Source organism: the organism of the source record quoted next, unplaced genomic scaffold (genome assembly GCF_019419815.1).
Source record: "Pyrus x bretschneideri cultivar Hongxiangsu unplaced genomic scaffold, Pyrus_bretschneideri_v1 Contig9, whole genome shotgun sequence".
Taxonomy (NCBI): Eukaryota; Viridiplantae; Streptophyta; class Magnoliopsida; order Rosales; family Rosaceae; genus Pyrus; species Pyrus x bretschneideri.
The window spans coordinates 673,383-691,520 of NW_025999831.1; the positions used below are offsets into that span (position 1 = coordinate 673,383).

Genomic DNA, 18,138 nt, shown 5'->3' on the forward strand with positions numbered 1-18,138 from the left:
GGGGATCATCACATCTTAATAATTCATCGTACATCGTGCAGTTAGAAATCATTCGACTTTTTTTATTTAAAATTAAACAAAAATGATACCTGACGAAAACTGACCGCACTATATATTATGAACGATTGGGATGTGAAGAGCCTTAAAATCTCTACAAAGTGAATCTGGAGATGATCATCTTCCTATAAATATAAATTCGTATTAGTCCTTTAAAAGATATGGACAAATTTGCCCTCACCCATGCACTTGACCTTGATAGTTCTTTTTATTTTATTTTTTATTTTTTTTAAGAAGAACTACAAGTTGCAGTTATCCATCATTTTCGGACCCACAGAGTCACCCCTGGCCACAACTTGATCTTGATAGTTGAGTTTTGTAAGATGGAAGCCTCAAAGGCCTCGGATCGCAACGGCTTATTCAATCACATATTTCTCCTGTAAAATACCATCACACCCCGAACCCCGCCACTCCGATCCCGATACGACGTCGTCCGGCAATCAGTCATAGATTTCATAGCTGAACCAGAACTAGACTTCAAACAGGCCACGTCAGCAAGTCAGTTAGTCGTTAGTTGCTGGGATCGAGCGGGAGGCAAAAGGGAGGGATTATATAAGTGCACCGAAGGTGTTTGATAGAATGTCGCTGAGAGAAAAGATAGAGGCAGAGGCTTCATTCAAGATCAGCAAGAAATACCCTTTCATCTTCGCGGCACACTCAGGCGGAAAGAACGGTCAGTTTTTCAGAAGCTTTAGAAATTCTGCAAGATATCCTTAAGGGCTTACACAATTTTCTTTCATTCTCCAGAAAATGTTTATATTTCTTCATGTCTTTTCAAACCATTGAAGAAATCAGCAAGTTTAGTAGTTTTCTTGTGTTTATTCATTGAATTGTTTAATGGGTTTTCTAAAGATTGCAACTTTCTAGTTTTTTTCGGTAAGAATATGGACTTAGATAGATGTAGAACCAACCCATTCTATAAATTTCCACTCTAAGTTCACGAATAATCACGAGGTAAAAATGTTGTTCTTGGACCTTGGTATAGATAGATTTTCCCGGTTTTCCTTTTTCTTTTCCATTGAATTGTTTCTTGTTTTGGAGAAATTTAGAAGGTTGTCGTGTTTCGATCAAAGTTTTAAATTTTTAGAGTTGGCTTGAATTGGCCCTCAATGTGCTTGACTGGGATAAAATGTTCGTAAGGGTTGAGCATGACAAGATGTGGCCTTCTTGAGTCTAGTTTTATTTTTCTCCTGCCTTTTTTTTTTTTTTCGGTTTTCTGGGATCAATCCTAGCTGTGCACATGAGAATAGCTTCAATGGTTTAGGTCTTGATATCTTGTGTGAATATAGGATGAAGAATTTGATGGCATCTTTTGAAGCGGTGGCTGGCAATGAACCTGGGAATAGCAGTAGCAGAGAGGAGCCAGTGCAAAGCAGTGATGCTATGAGGAAGCCTCGGATTTTACTTGCTACTACTGGAAGTGTAGCTGCCCTAAAGTTTGTCAGCCTCTGCCAGATTTTTTCTCAATGGGCGGAAGTAAAAGCAGTTGCCACAAGAGCATCTTTGTGTTTCATTGATCGAGCATCGCTTCCAAAGGATGTGATTATTTACACTGATGGGGATGAGTGGGCCAGTTGGAGGAAAATTGGAGATAGCGTGCTTCACATCGAGCTTAAAAAATGGGCTGATATCATGGTTATTTCTCCATTGTCAGCAAACACACTAGGCAAGGTGATATTTCATATTATCTGGAAATATCATTACTTAAAATTGTTTCCTTGTTTTCTATGTTGTCAGGTTAATTTCATGTATGAAATCTATACTTTTTACTTCTTTATATCTTCTATATTTTAAATAAACGTCCCATGCTTTTGTAGATTGCTGAGAGATTGTGTGACAATCTACTCACCTGTCTTGTAAATGCATGGGACTGGAAAAAGCCTTTGTTTGTTGCGCCAGCCATGAACGCCTTGATGTGGAGCAATCCCTTCACCGAGCTACATGTGATGTCTATTGATAACCTAGGAATTTCACTCATCCCACCTATCCGTGGTGAAATGGCTGAGCCTTCTACAATCAACTCCACTGTAAGACTCTTTTACGCTCACAAATTCAACAGGGTTGCTGCATTGGATGCACTACAAGACAATTCTCTGAGGAAGCCACGGATTCTACTCGCTGCTAGCGGGAGTGTAGCTGCCATAAAGTTTGCTCACCTCTGCCATAGTTTCTCTGGATGGTCAGAAGTAAGAGCAATTGCCACAAGTGCATTATTTCATTTCATCGATAGAGCATCACTCCCCAAGGATGTAATACTCTACACCGACGAAGAAGAATTGTCCAGATGGAACACAGAATATGATAGTGCGTGTCCCATTTATCTTCGCCATTGGGCTGATATAATGGTTATTGCCCCATTGTCAGCAAACACACTAGCCAAGGTAAATGTTTAACAATCTTGAATTCTTCGTTACTGGTTTTTCACATGAACTTTGTTTCTTTGATTTATTATCTGGTTTCATGTGTAAAATTTGTATTTTAATCGATAATCTCCTGTATTATTGCAGATTGCCCGGGGATTGTGTGACAATCTACTCTCCTCAGTTGTATATGCATGGGATCACAACAAGCCTTTATATGTTGCACCGGCCATGAACGCCATGATGTGGAACAATCCTTTCACAGAGAAACATTTGAAGACGATTAGGGATGAACTCGGAGTTAAACTTATCCTTCCTCGTACAAAGAATGGTGCAATGGCTGAAATTGATGTGATTGACGGTTTTGTGAAAGACCGTTTACTAGGCAAAATTTGATTTGCACCGTACTACTGTAGAATTAGGCAGGTGCATGTAATGTGTTTTGGTATGTGGAACCAGGCGAAACGAATCTGCAGTTGTAATTGGGATTGATTACTTGGTTTCAGGTTGTGATCACTTTCTGCTTCGGTCCTAAATATGTTTCCACTCCACATATCAGAAGAAAATTTTTCTGATCAGTTTGAATGGTAGTTGTGTACTGCAATATATGGTCCTTTAATTCTCAAATTTTTTTAGCAGAGCAGTACTGGTGCAATTGCAGCGGTTGGTAGGAGAGATTCTCTCGTGTAACCAAATTTTAGTATTGTTGTATTTTTCGGCCATCGATGAGATGCAAGTCTTGTATGTCGGAATTCTTGCGTACGAATACAATTGATCATAAGAGCAACTCCAACGTGTGAAACCTCCCCCCAGGCAATACACTATGCTATCCACCTAATGAATAGTAACTGCCCTTAATGAACAGTAATCGCCTTTTGCATCTCTACTGTTGCACTTCAATAGCACTGGCAATAGGTAATAAAATATTAGTATTTTTTATTTATAAAATAATACAAAATAATTTTATTGTAATTTCGGATAAGATTTTTAATCGTTCTCGTTGCGCCACGTGTCATTATCCGAAGTATTATTAAATAATGCAAAATAATTTTATTTGTAATTTTGGATAAGATTTTTAATCGTTCTCGTTGCGTCACTTGACATAAAATCCGAAAAGACAATTATTGGGGATGGATTTCCGATAAGATTTTTAATCGTACTTGTTGTGTCACGTGTCATTATCCGAAAATACAATTATTGGTAATGGATTTCTGATAAGATTATTAACCAATCACGTTGCGTCACGTGTCATAATCTGTTTACAATATTTGAGGATAGATTTCCATCAGATTTTTAACGAATGACGGCATACCATGTGTCATTATCCGAAAATACAATTATTGGTGATGGATTTCTGATAAGATTATTAACCAATCATGTCGCGCTACGTGTCATAATCTGTTTACAATCTTTAAGGATAGATTTCCATCAGATTTTTAATGAATGACAGCATGCCACGTGACATTATCTACAACCTAATCATTTCTGAATTCTCCATATAATCCACTATCCATCCTCACAAATCTCACACTAATTTTCTCAAGATCTCTATCATTATTCATAGTTTCTACTTCATTCTTCACAAAAATTTCTATCATTATTCATAGTTTCTACTTCTTTCTTACAATGTCTTCTTCTTCCTCAAGGATGATGCAGGAACTCGATCAGAAAGAGGAAGAATTGTTTGACCAATCAGAAGGAATGTTCAATCTCCAGGTGGCAAAATGAGAGGGAAGAGGATGAAGAGCGTAGAAGGAAAGATGACGAATCAGATTGTGCCACGTGTCACAACGGTAACTTTTCTTAATTTTAAAACTATTTTTTCTTTTATTTTTTTTATTTATAAAACAGATTAATATCAACCGTTGATCTCATATCAAACGGTTGATATTAAATCAATTTTTTTATTACCATTGCATATCGGACGACCCATTTTAAAGAGCCGTTGAGATCGAACGCACCGTGGGAAGCAACATGGCTTCCTAATGGTAACATTTCAGTTTGAAAAGTGGGCTGATTTTTTTGAAAATATGTCAGGCAACGCACCCTCACGCGCGAGTGGGGTGCACACGCCTGACAAAAAAAAAATAAAAAAAGGCCTGACACCGGGCTGACGTCAGCGCTAGCGTCACATCCACTCGGGCTCTCGGACTGGCAATTCTTCACAGGCCCGGAACTCGGGCCTCCACCTCCACTTGGGCTCCTTCACGTTGGAGCGAATCCACAAGGCCTCGACCCCTTTTCTCTGGCCTGTCCCCTGAGCAATCCACCACGGTGGAGTTGCTCTAAGAGTACTTATGAGGCAACGACTTTGGGTATGTTTACTTACATGGTACGTGGATGAGAAGGAATAGGCGTGATAGTGTACGAGGAATGAGTAACAACCACACTCTATGTTAATGAGATCCCTTCATTTTTCAGGTAGGCCATACCCAAAACCTATGAGACTCGCTTATTTTTTCATTATTTGAGTTGTTAGTGAACACGTGAACAAGAATGATACTCATTCTTTTCCATTATATTCTTTGTGAATGAACATATTATTAGTTTTTACCAATACTCTATGTGGGTATAGCACTTGTCACATGACCTCCACTCACTACAAACATATATTATAACATTTGGATTAGTAACACAAATTTACACTATTATTATCACAATAAAGAATAAGAACGCTTAGAAGGGAAGGAATGCAAATAATTACATTAAATTGCAAATATTTCAGGATTAAAGAAGAAGCGGCCACATTTTCTCATAAACCTATGTCATCGTTGTTTCTAGCAACCTACGTCGTTGTTGTTTCTAGCAACCAAGCCTTTACTATCATGTCTTTCTTTCCTAAGATTTGTCGGGAAGCTCATAGTGGTTTGGACCTGATTCGTTGAAAATCTGAATCACACCACTATTCGCTATGCACTTGGCTAGCTGCTCAGTGTTTGTCATATACACTACAAATTGTGTGGTTCCAAGTGTCGTTTCTTGATTGAGATATGCAGAGCGGCGAGGACTTTAATCGCTTTTTTTCGAGTTATAACTAATAGATCATTAAGAAAGGAAAATGATCCTCATCCTTTTCCTTAGGGATCTTATAATCGTGACCGTTTATCGTACATTGTGCGATCAGAAATTATTTCAAAATTTAAAATTTAAAATTAAATATAAATAATATCTAACGAAAATTAACCGCACGATGTACAATAAACGATTATGATCACGAAATCCCTAGAATCTCATAACAAGAATCATTCGGGGATAATTTTCCATTAAAAAATAACAAGCAAATTCAATTAAAGAAAACCATAATAACAAAAGAAACTGACAAGATGCATGCATAGAATTGAACCCAACTTAAAAAAATTTAAAAATAATGCATGTACCTCAACCTAAATAAAGCTGATAAAATCACTAGATTCACTACCCAACTGCCAACTGTCATAACCCTATAATTTATTATCCCCAAAACCCCCATTAAACAAGTCTTAATCGCGGACAAAAGGAAAGAATAAAATTATTCGAGTCGAGCGCGTGTGAAGGAAAAAAATGATTTTAATTAAATAAAAAAAGATATAAATTAAATTAAAAGAATAATATTAATTACGATGACGCCACCGAATGAAACCTCACTGTCGCTTTCGCTTTTTCTCACTCCGACAGTGGAAGTTCTAGAGAGAGAAACTCAGACCTTCTCTGTAGAGTCCTCTGAGTCCTCAGACTTCAATTTTTTTGAACGATGACGGGTTTAAGAATTTCTAGGGTTTTCTGACGAACTGATTTGTCCCAATTCTCGATGGAAATGCCCGGTAGGAGATCCAACTACAAGCTTCTGAGCCAAGACCCCGACGACCAGACAGCGGCGTTTTACGAGACGGAGAGCAAGAACAAGGGGAAATGCGACAGAGGGCTCGATTGGGTAACCGGAGCCGATTACCGGGCGAATCAGCAAGCGATTCGTGCCGGGAACCCGTACTCGTCGGCCTGGTTGCAGAGGCAGTCGAGCGGGTTCGGGTACGTGCTGGACGATGTGTTCAAGGTTAGTGGTGTAGGGGGTGAATTTCGAATGAAGAGTGTGGATGGAGCTGTTGCGACCACCAGCGGTAGCTGTGGCGGCGACTCGTCTTCCTGGAAGAGCTGGGCTCAGCAGACTGAGGAGAGTTATCAGCTGCAGCTGGCTTTGGCTCTTCGGCTCTCATCGGAGGCCACATGCGCCGATGATCCTAACTTCTTGGATGCAGTGCTCGATGATTCAATGTCTAGGACATGGGGCTCCGTTGTTGCCATTTCGCATCGGTTTTGGGTAAGGTTTATTCTGCTTCTGAGACCATGTTTCATTAGTTGCATGGTTTGCTGCCTTGCTTTGTTAATTGAGTCGGTCTCGTTCTCTAGAGCTGAGTTCTTTGCTCAGTGTGTGAAATATGTTATAGAATGGTTAGTTATCAATGGAATGGCCGGAGCGATTTCTGAATATTTTTGTGAAAACATTATGCATTTCTTCATGGAATTTGAATTCACAAGCTGCATTATCTCATTATTGCTCTACATTTACATAGCTTGAATTAAATTTCCATTGCGTGTACGAATGACATGTGGGATTTCTAAATACCAGGTTTGAAAAACTAACCTTTATCTCAAATATCCTATTATTTCATTCTTCCACACGCTCCACATCAAACAAGAAAGCAATATTTCTGATTGAACTAGATTCCATTTACAATCTAGCGTATTGGTTGAGCGAGCAATTGATCACTGAACAATGTATGACCTCATGTTAACAAAAAATGGGGCAATTCTGACATTATATTATGCATTCTATTTCTTAAAAAATGGTGTTGTATATACTGACATACTGTTTGATCCTATGTCAGATTGCAGCTCTGTTTTTGAGCGGATCTAGATAACATCGTTAAAAGTAAAACTGATCTACCGGATTCACAAAAATGTTATGAAAGAGAAGATAATCAGTAATGGAAATCAGTAATATGATGCATTTTGGGTCTAACCGTACAGTAACTGGGATTTTGAAGTTGCCAATGAATCAGGACTCACTTAGTACAATCGTTTTTTATGGAAGTTAGGTTTATGTAATAGCTATAACCGTAATACACTTATGTTTATACATGTATATAGGTATGCAGGGAGTAGTTTTCTCTTGTAAGACAGTATGGTATGCTATGTTGCCTGACTGGATCAAGTGAAATCATGTTATTCGTCAAATTTACAACCTAATAACGTTACATGTCAGATATCTAAAAAGAGATTATTTATTCCATTTTCTTTCTTCCAACCCAAAATTTCTCAGAAAGATAATGGAGTTTAGAAATGATTTTGAACAACTTCGTTCTTACAAATGGTTTATGTTTTGTGGTGATAGATGAATTAATCCTATCGTATTGATATGATGTGCAACAGGTGAATGGCTGCCTGTCGTACTTTGACAAAGTGCCTGATGGATTTTACCTAATTCATGGAATAGATCAGTATGTATGGACTGTGTGCACTGATCTGCAAGAAAATGGTCGTATACCATCAATTGATTCATTAAGGTCTGTTGATCCTGGCATTGGTTCAAGTATTGAAGTGGTTTTAATTGATCGACGTAGCGATCCCAGTCTAAAGGAGCTCCAAAATAGGGTTTTAACCATTTCTCGTACTTGCATAACTATGAAAGAGATTGTAGATCAGATGGCAAAACTTGTATGCAGTCGCATGGGGTAAGTTTTCTGTATCTTCTGTCCACATCTGTCTAGGACATCTATGTCTGCCATTCACATGTAACTGAATTTTGTTGCTATCACAAGGGGTTCAGCTTCCGTAGGAGAGGATGAAATATTGTCCATATGGAGGGAGAGCAGTGATGATCTGAAAGATTGCGGATCTGTAGTTGTTCCAATAGGCAGCCTTTCTGTTGGCCTATGTAGACATCGTGCTTTATTATTCAAAGTAAGGAGCCTGTATGATTTGATATATTTACTTACCTTGAAAGAAGTCTATTTAACTTGATAATTTGTATGTTAGAGCTATGTTTTTCATGAAAAGAGAGAATTGTTCTCTTTTATTTGATAATAAATAAAACTTTTTTTTTTTTTTTTTGTGTTTTCGGTTTGAAGGCTTAGTTTGATAAGGACAGAGAGAATTTAACCCTTGACTTATATACTAACGGAATTGTTATTGGCATTCCAAAACTCTCAGTTGGCACTCCAATTTTTCTATATTTAGAAAGAAAAATACACTTGTGAGGAGTGCAAATTGAGATTTTTGGAGTGTTAATAACAGTTCCTATATACTAATGGCAATCTTTATCTGTTAATTATAGTTCGTCTGATTCATAAGTTAATATTATTCTTTATTCATTTGATTACAATATGATACTACTAACAAGCTCCATGTCTATCTTTGAAGGTTCTGGCTGATACAATTGGTTTACCTTGTCGAATTGCCAAAGGCTGTAAATATTGTACAAGGGATGATGCCTCCTCTTGTCTTGTCCGGTTTGAGCAGGACAGGTATGCTATTATTTTTGAACTTTTGTGTTTATCAATAGTTCGAATTGGTAACGCTGTTTACTTTTAGAGCTGCCTGGTGCATAACTGCAAAAATTATTCGAGTTATGCTTTGGTAAAAAGTTATTCATCATATTTGTATTTGTTTGAATTTCTTTGTCTATACCTTTGGTTTTCTGTCGTTCATCAGTCATTGCCACCTTCCTGAACAAGCCGTCGAGCCTGCTTTGCACTGCCTTCCTCCTTTGTGTTAAAAAAATTATATAGGAAAACGAGCATGGTCAAATTAGAGTTGGAGAGAATATTTCTCTATTTGGAGAATCAAGAGTGTCCCAAATTTAATTTCCTTGTTATCAAACTGGTGGAGACATCTGATATGGTGTCTTTGTTTCACTTCAGGGAGTATTTAGTTGATTTGATTGCAAATCCAGGTTACTTGTGCGAGCCTGATTCCTTGCTCAATGGCCCATCATCCATCTCAATTTCTTCACCACTGCGCTTTCCAAGACAAAAGCCAGTTGAACCTACCATTGATTTCAGGTTACTGGCTAATCAGTATTTCTCGGACTGTCAATCGCTTAATCTTGTTTTTGATGAATCTTCTGCAGGTAATTGTTTGATTGTAAAAGCAATGATATGTATGTATGTATGTATGTATTTACAAAAAATTAAAAAAAAAACTGAAATGCTGATCATATAGACATATATACAGAGAAATGGTGTCATATGTGGTCGTTGCTGATTTGTTTTATGACAATCTGTTCTTGAATAAACACAATTAGGAATAGACATAATTATAGGATGCAGGTACAGTATGGTGTAGAATTGCAGATACTTTGATCCAGAAAATCCTAAAAGAAAACTTGGAATATGGTTCGATGCATTACTTATATTATGATTACAATTGCAGAACCTGTAATAATATATGCAGACACAGTTGTGACTGTCTCTATGGACACGCATACACACATTTCCATGCATGCTTTGACACATACATTTAATAAATCTACTGTACAGGCTCTTCCACAATAAATAATCTTATTTATTCTAAATTTTAGTTGCCTGAGATTAATGCAAGCACGCCTTCCCTAGTAACAATAACTTGGAGGTGTCTTATGCTACATACAAGAACTTTCTATGATACCCTCTGCCTGAAAGTAGGACCTCAAAACAATTATATGGTGTGCTGATGCTTTATTTAGTTTGACCTCATTTAGCTCTTTATTGATTCTTTGGGGTTAGGATAGATGCATATTAATGTCAGATAACTGCAGATGGTTTTGAAATTTTTAGAATGGAAAATTGAATGTTGATGATCTAGTTGCAAATAAGTGAGCTTTATTTTCTGTTATGCCTTTGCACATGGTTCAAGTAATGGGTATGCCAGTCATATTTACATTGGGATCGTATAAAACGTTATCTATTAATACAACTCCAAATTTCCTCATCTATTCACCCTTGGCATGTAGAATTCTAGCAATAACTATGTTGTGGTTATGTTTACATTGAACTGTAAATTAGTATTCATCATCATCATCTCTTTTGGATTTTCATTATCTGTTAAACCTGTACCTATAATTCAAGGTATAACTATGTTGTGGTCTTGTCTATACTTTGTCTGGTAAATTGGCATTCATCTGTCATGACGATTCTAATTCACCCATGGTGCTTTCTATCATCACAGGAAGTGCTGTTGATGAGGACAATATGTATCCTAAACAATTTGATAGGAAGAGTACAGAGGGAAAAAACCTTTTTTCAAGTTTCAGTGGCTACACCTCTGCACATGCAAAAATTCCTGAGACAAGTGGTGATGATAGAAATCCCCAATTGTTTAATCGTTCTCAGAATATTGTGCACACACCACCCATGGTAAATGTTCCAATCCCTCTAACACGTATGCTGCCTGTAGGGCATAGAGATCGCCCAAAGGTGGATACAGTTACAAACTCTAGGTTTGTTGAGGGTGTTCGACTGGTTCCTAGTAAACCAAGTAAAGGGCTCGCACTCAACGTAGGGAATTTGGACATCCCATGGAGTGATCTCGTATTAAAAGAGAAAATTGGTGCAGGTATCTTACCCTCCAGTTTCCTTCCATTAATGTTACAAACATGAAAGCTTATGTAATATCATGAACATGAAGAGCTCATATGCCCTTCATGTACGTAATGCAGTTCATATTAGTTAGTTTGAGGCTGTAAAAAATGGTATTGTTCATTTGCAGGTTCTTTTGGAACTGTTCATCGTGCTGATTGGCATGGCTCTGTAAGCACCTAATCTGTTTACACTCTGCCCTCATAACTTCTTGTATAGCCATTTATTCATAATACTGATAAAAAGTTGTACATTTAAGGATGTTGCTGTAAAGATTCTTATGGAGCAAGATTTACATGAAGAACGCTTTAAAGAATTTTTGAGTGAGGTACATGATGGCAGAATGTTTGGACGCATTGAATTTAAGTACATAATTGGTTCCAGTGTACTTTCTTCGTCTTGAATTTGAGATAAGCTTCACCTTCTTTTGTTTGATAGGTTACTATAATGAAGGACCTGCGGCATCCAAACATTGTTCTCTTTATGGGTGCAGTTACCAAGCCCCCAAACTTGTCCATAGTCACGGAATATTTATCAAGGTTTTGTGATGTCCTCTTTTTGTACACCGCCCCACACTGCCATCCCCACAATAGGAACTTTCATATGTATTAGACATTTATACCATGTTAAGAGATTTTTTTTTTTTTTTTCAAAGTCTTTAATGATCTGAATTGTTGGCTCTTAATTGCAGAGGTAGCTTGTTTACGCTTTTGCAGAAACCTGGCGCAAGGGAGGCATTGGATGAGAACAGCCGCTTGAAAATGGCTCATGATGTGGTGTGTATATGAAGACTTCTTATTCTTCTGTAGCATCTTATTCTTCCTTTTCAGTTTTTATATTTTAGTTTCTATTCACTGTGTGCTTGTACATGATCTGAAATTTTTCACAGGCAAGGGGAATGAATTATCTTCATAGACACAAACCTCCCATTGTTCATCGTGATTTAAAATCTCTAAATCTGTTGGTAGACAAACATTATACAGTGAAGGTAAGGATCTCCTACAGCATTTAGTTTGCTTATGCCTTAAGCGCTTGGAATGGACCATTGATTTTCATTTAACTGGTTACTGAGCTTGGTGAATGATCAAACTGCTACATGATTTCTCTAGGCTCACAGGAGTTTAATTTTCAGTGGGTCGTGCTCGACTATAAGTTATGTATTTGAAAATGAACATGACTAAGTGCGCCAATATTTGTTTATTTACTGCATCGTTTACACCATTTTTCTTACCTGTTTTGTGGTTTAGGTTGGTGATTTTGGTCTTTCCCGTTCGAAGGCAAGCACGTTCCTTTCCCCAAAATCAGCTGCTGGGACTGTAAGTTTTTTTAACTAGACAAACAACCTGGAAGTTTCAATTATAAGGTGGTTGAAAATTCCCCTCTATTTTCTTTAGGCTGAATGGATGGCACCAGAAGTCCTGCGTAATGAACCGTCAAATGAGAAGTCAGATGTTTACAGTTACGGTGTAATATTGTGGGAACTCGCAACATTGCAACGGCCGTGGGGTAATTTAAATCCACTGCAGGTTTGTGTTATGATGATTATGCTCTGTAGATTAGAAAAGGGAAATGCGGAATATCTTTTAGACCTGATGACACGTAGCCTTTCTATTCTATGTTCCGTAGGTTGTCTCAGCTGTTGCGGTTTATAACAAAAGGCTGGACATTCCGCATGATGTGAATCCACAGTGTGGCGGCTATAATTGAGGCTTGCTGGGCTAAGTGAGTTTGAGACTCTAATTCAATAAATTAAACTGACTTACATATAAAAATTTCCCTGTTTTCTCTAATAACAAATTCATGCTGCAGCGAACCCTGGAAACGACCTTCATTTGCTAGTATCATGGAATCTTTGACGCCATTGATAAAAGATCCTGTGACTCAACCTAGTCATGCAAATATGCCATTACTCACCTGAACGGGAACGAGTCTTATTCATGCACATAATACACCATTCTTTAGAGAATCGATGTGTGGCGGGCATACGTGCTGTTCATAGTCTCGGGTATGCCCATTACTTAGATATGTATTCTTAGTTTTAGTTTGCTTGGTCAGTTTCCGGTCCAATGAACTCGTATGCATAATTTCCGATGCTTGTTCTGTGTCAACTGGTTGCAGAGCCATTGTACATTTCTGCTCTTATCGCCGATTCAGCATTTGGATTCTTAACCAAATGAAGGCAACTATGAGTGCCAACAGTGTCTGCATTGCCGTCTCTTCTCGCCATCATGGGGAAGTTATATAATTTCTGTGTTATAATTTTGTACATAAAAGAGCGTTACTAGAATCGATTACATCTTTCCTAGCATGCTTTGTTTCGCATTTATGAGGTAAATTTAGGTCAGGATTTTTCCTGGATTGGTGGGTTGGCTCATCAGATGTGTTTTTTGTTTGTTTAATATTTATAAATTCATTGAATTTAACGGTTAAGATCTAATATCATCAAATCCAACGGTAAAAGAAAAAGATCTAACGGTTCAAATTTAAATTGGTTTAGTAATTTTTAATATTTATTGCAATCTAAATATTTTGAAGTTAAAATGTTCATAAAATAAAATTTGGCTTTTAATATTAGCACTCCACAAAATGTTGAATGCACCTCACATTAAAATTTAATATTAAATAACTTATTTATCCCACTATGCAATGTTAATTTTAACCTTATTAGGTTAAAAAATAAAAATAAAAAAATTCTAAATACATTTCAAATTACTTTTAGCGTATTATTCCTCTTCTTCAACTATTAAAACCCCTTCCACTCTCAATTATTGAACGAAATCTTAACCAATGAAATTACATACATATTGATTGAGAAAAATTATTTTTGACGAATGGTACACGAAATCAATGTACCTTCCACATGTATTGAGAGAAGGTAATTTCGAAAGTCTAATGGAATCATTTGGTGCCAATCCCCATCAAATTTGTTGGTTCTTTTATGTTATTTGTATTAGAAAGATGGAGACCTAGTTCTTCAATATATGAATGACAGCATATGTCTGGGAAAACCTATCTTGTCATCCTAAAGTGAAAAGTTTAGCGATTAAGAAAGGCAACATTTTCTGTGGCCACCCTTGAGAAAAAGGGTAGCAACTATAGGAATCTATTTCAATTGAATGTTAGTCAGTGTCAAAGAAAGTGAAATGCAGTTAAAAGACACATAACCCTCTAGCCAAGAGAAATCTAAGAAAATGTTAACATTCAACAAGAAGGGGCATTCTTTAAATCATTGGAAACCGAGACCCAAAGCAATTCCCAATACTTATCCTTTATTTTTTAATTCAGTCTCCAAATTTATGTTTAAACATCCTGGTATTTCTTTCTAGACAAACCATCCAGAACATTACCATTGCACCAGTCCTATAAAACTCTTACCTTTTTTCTCTAGTCTAAACATTTTTCGAATCGTTCATTTTGAAATCATTCAGCAAACTAAACATTCAAATGTTTAGATTCAATCCCTTGAAAATTAAAAATGATTGTTATAAGATTTGAGAAATGTGGTGTATAGAAAATGTGAGGTGTATGTGTGAACACGAAAAATTCATAAAACAAGAGACAAGAATACGTGTACAAAAATAATATTTTTGTGTTAATTAATTTTGGGGTTACGATCTCTTAAATTTGGTCCTCTGATTCAATCTCCGTAAGATGTAGATTTGTTGATCCAAGGGCCGTCGAGGCTTGATCTTGGATGAACAGTTGTAAGTTTCTTCAAGGGCCTTCGTGGCTTTGATCTTGAAGGTTGATGGAAGTTTCTTCAAGGGCCTTCGGGGCTTGATCTTGAATGTTGATGGATGAACGGATCTTCAAGGGCTTTTGGGCTTGATCTTGAAGAACGGTTGGTTTTCTTCAAGGGCCGTCGAGGCTTGATCTTGAATGAACAGTTGGTTTTCTTCAAGGGCTTTTGGGCTTGATCTTGAAGAATAGATGTGTGGATTTGTTTGTTGATCCAAGGGGCCGTCGGGGCTTGATCTAAGGATGAACAGTTGATGAATGGATCTTCAAGGGGCGTTGGGCTTGATCTTGAAGAATGGGTGTATGGGTTTGTTGAGGTTGTTGATCCAAAGGGCCGTTGGGGCTTGATCTTAGGATGAACGGATGATGAATGATGAACACTTTCTTCAAGGGCCTTCATGGCTTTGATCTTGGATCTTGAAGGTTGATGGAAGTTTCTTCAAGGGCTTTTGGGCTTGATCTTGAATATTGATGGATGAGCGGATCTTCAAGGGCTTTTGGGCTTGATCTTGAAGAACGGTTGGTTTTCTTCAAGGGCCGTCGAGGCTTGATCTTGAATGAACAGTTGGTTTTCTTCAAGGGCTTTTGGGCTTGATCTTGAAGAATAGATGGTTTTCTTCAAGGGCTTTTGGGCTTGATCTTAAAGAATAGATGTGTGGATTTGTTTGTGCTGTTGATCCAAAGGGCCGTTGGGGCTTGATCTTAGGATGAACGATGAACACTTTCTTCAAGGGCCGTCGAGGCTTGATCTTGAGTTGGTGGAAGTTCTTCAAGGGCCATCGGGGCTTGATCTTGAAGGAGGATTTGACGAAGAATGAAGAGTGATTTCTCCATTCTTCGGGATTCTTGGGAATTTGGGGGTTGGATGCTTGAGAGCTTTAGAGTTTCAAAGCTTCAAGGGTTTTGGATGTGTGGGGAGTATTCTCTTCCATTTTGGGAGTAGAGAAATGTATTTATGAATTGGTGTCTTTGTGAATTGGTTTTTGGTGTGTGTCTATTCCTCTTGATGGAGAAGCCTATTTATAGGCTTTGAGAGTGAATCACCACCATCCATTTTTTTGGTGAAGTGAGCGGATGATGTAGGTGAAGTGAGTGGAGGTTGTAGGTGAAGTGAGTGGAGGTTGTAGGTGAAGTAAGTGGATGTTGTAGGTGAAGTAAGTGTGTGAGGTTGGTGAAGTAAATAAATGTTGTAATTTTAATACATTGGTTAACATTTATTTTACTGAAATTTCGATGTCTACAGTATGAAGAAAATATAAGGTGTATATTGAGAATGTGAGGTGTGGGGTATTATGGGGAAGTATGTGAGGTGCATTAAGATAATTTTTAAGTGAAAAAGCAAATGTGGGGTCTATTAAGTATGTGGGGTTTATTCAACAATTGTGGGGTGTTAATATACTAAGCCTAAAATTAAGATAGTCTACATAATTTATTTATTTTTTAAAAGTTAATTTAAGAAAAAAATTATTTTAAAATTATTTTTTAATAATCTCGTGTTAAAAATTTAGTTCAAAAAGATTGAAGCAAAAAAAATTATTTTTCGTTTATAAATTTTTTGGGTTAAAAAATTCAGATTTTAACCCAGATGTTCTTAACTCAACCTAAAAAGTTTACAAATCGAATTCCATTACCATTTTTTAATAAATGTAGAGTGTTTATTATATTCAAGCTTTGCTTTTTGCTTGTTGAATTGTGTGACATATTCGATGTACCTGACCAAAGTAATATTATAAAGGGTAAGTTTCAGTTTACTACTCTCAAGTTTTTTGGTTTTCAATATTGAGTATATAAAGTTTTTTTCGTCCAAAAGTTATACCTAAATTGTTAATTTTGGGACAGTCTCATACATCCGTTAGTCTGACGAAGTCTCCCATTAACGGATGATGTGATGTCCATGTTGACAATGACCGGACGTCATGTGAAAATTAAAAATTCAAAAAAAAATAAAACCAAAAATTCAAAAAAAACCAAAAGATTTAAAAAAATTAAAAAATTCAAAAAAGTTAAAAAAACTAAACCTAAATCGGAACTAGTTTGTTACATGTCCTTGATGTTGAAGGAAACAGATTTTTGGGTCAAGTTCCTGTGTTTTTGGGAGGAATGAGGAGCTTGAAGGTGTTGTCTTTGGGTAGGAATTTATTCTCCGGTGACATTCCAGCGAGTTTAGGAGCACTTTCGCAGCTCGAATCCTTGAATTTGAGCAACAACAATCTGACCGGGAAAGTTCCAGATGAGCTCATGATGCAACTAAGCAACTTGACTAGTTTGAATATGAGTAACAACAGATTTTCTGGTGAGATTATTAATGTTGGAGATTTGAAGAGCTTGCAGGTTTTGAATTTGAGCAATTGCGGGTTTTCGGGGAGCGTTCCTGCCAGCGTTGGTGATTTGGTGAAGCTTGAAACACTGGATTTGAGTAAGCAGAAGCTTTCCGGGGAGTTGTCGGTTCAAATTTTCGAGTTACCAAATTTACAGGTGGTTGCTCTGCAGGAGAATCACTTATCTGGAGATGTGCTTCAAGGTTTCCCCATCGCCCAGACCCCTTCTTCCTCCTTCGTCCTCGCCAACTCGATTTCCCTCCTCCGTCCCTCTCCCCACTCGCACTCGTCGTTCTCCCAACCCGACCCATCCCTCCCCTAGTCCCGCCATACCCAACCCGTCCAATCCCTCCCCTAATCCTTCCATACCCAACCCAACCCAACCGACTCGGTCTCCCTGTGTTCGAAATCGAGAAGGCCCTGACCTCGCTGATGAAGATCACGCAGACCAGAGATGATGCTTGGGCGCGAATCTGCACCATCTCCTTTTTTTTTTTAGTTGCAAATGTCCAGAGACCTATAGAGATCTCCTTTTTTTTTTTTAAGTTGCAAATGTCCAGAGACCTATGGGCTATGGCTTTCTACTCTGGTTTGGAATCTCCGCGATGAATGCCCCGTTGTTGTTGTCGACAGAGAAGAAAGAGAGAGAACCCAGGCCGTGGTGGTGCTGATTTTCAGATCAGCTTTGGTGGTTGTCGAAGAGAAGAAGAAAAAGCGTTGGTGCGGGTGGAGGAATGGGAAGCTCCGCCTAGGTCATTTTTCATTTGTTTATTTGTTTATTTTTTAATTTTTTAAATCTTTTGGTTTTATTGAAATTTTGGTTTTTTTTTTTTTTTGAATTTTTAATTTCTACATGGATCCTTGATGACACGTGGCACCCAGTCATTATCTATATCAGCGTCACGTCATCAGTTAACAGAAGATTTAACAATCAGACTAATAGATGTATAAAACTGTTCCAAAATTAACACTTGACGTATGACTATGAGACGAAACAAACTTTATGTACTAAATGTTAAAAATCACGAAATTTGAAGGTAATAAACTGAGATTTATCATATTATAAAATTTGAA

General features: G+C 37.4%; 2 protein-coding genes across 2 annotated transcripts; both read left to right on the forward strand.

The window, feature by feature from the left end:
- The first annotated feature begins 311 nt into the window (after positions 1-311).
- On the forward strand, positions 312-3,044 carry LOC103944302. Its single transcript, XM_009354726.3, has 4 exons — positions 312-730; positions 1,347-1,728; positions 1,875-2,438; positions 2,565-3,044. Exons 2-4 carry the CDS (start codon positions 1,348-1,350, stop codon positions 2,811-2,813), a joined length of 1,194 nt encoding a protein of 397 aa, XP_009353001.2. The 5' UTR covers positions 312-730; position 1,347; the 3' UTR covers positions 2,814-3,044.
- A 2,986-nt stretch (positions 3,045-6,030) lies between these two features.
- Positions 6,031-13,316, forward strand: LOC103944303 (serine/threonine-protein kinase CTR1). The gene is given in 17 exon segments (XM_009354728.2): positions 6,031-6,711; positions 7,824-8,125; positions 8,213-8,354; positions 8,814-8,917; positions 9,314-9,522; positions 10,599-10,724; positions 10,827-10,985; positions 11,139-11,179; positions 11,268-11,336; positions 11,447-11,547; positions 11,700-11,784; positions 11,898-11,996; positions 12,256-12,324; positions 12,403-12,534; positions 12,635-12,694; positions 12,696-12,730; positions 12,818-13,316. Coding segments are annotated over 17 exon segments (2,349 nt in total). The 5' UTR covers positions 6,031-6,204; the 3' UTR covers positions 12,927-13,316.
- Positions 13,317-18,138: the final 4,822 nt, after the last annotated feature.

Excerpts from the sequence above, each read along its gene's own strand:
- LOC103944302 (XM_009354726.3), top strand. The coding sequence starts at position 1,348 with ATGAAGAATTTGATGGCATCTTTTGAAGCGGTGGCTGGCAATGAACCT. Across the intron at positions 1,729-1,874 it reads CAGCAAACACACTAGGCAAG|ATTGCTGAGAGATTGTGTGA; the intron begins GTGATATTTCAT and ends ATGCTTTTGTAG. Across the intron at positions 2,439-2,564 it reads CAGCAAACACACTAGCCAAG|ATTGCCCGGGGATTGTGTGA; the intron begins GTAAATGTTTAA and ends GTATTATTGCAG.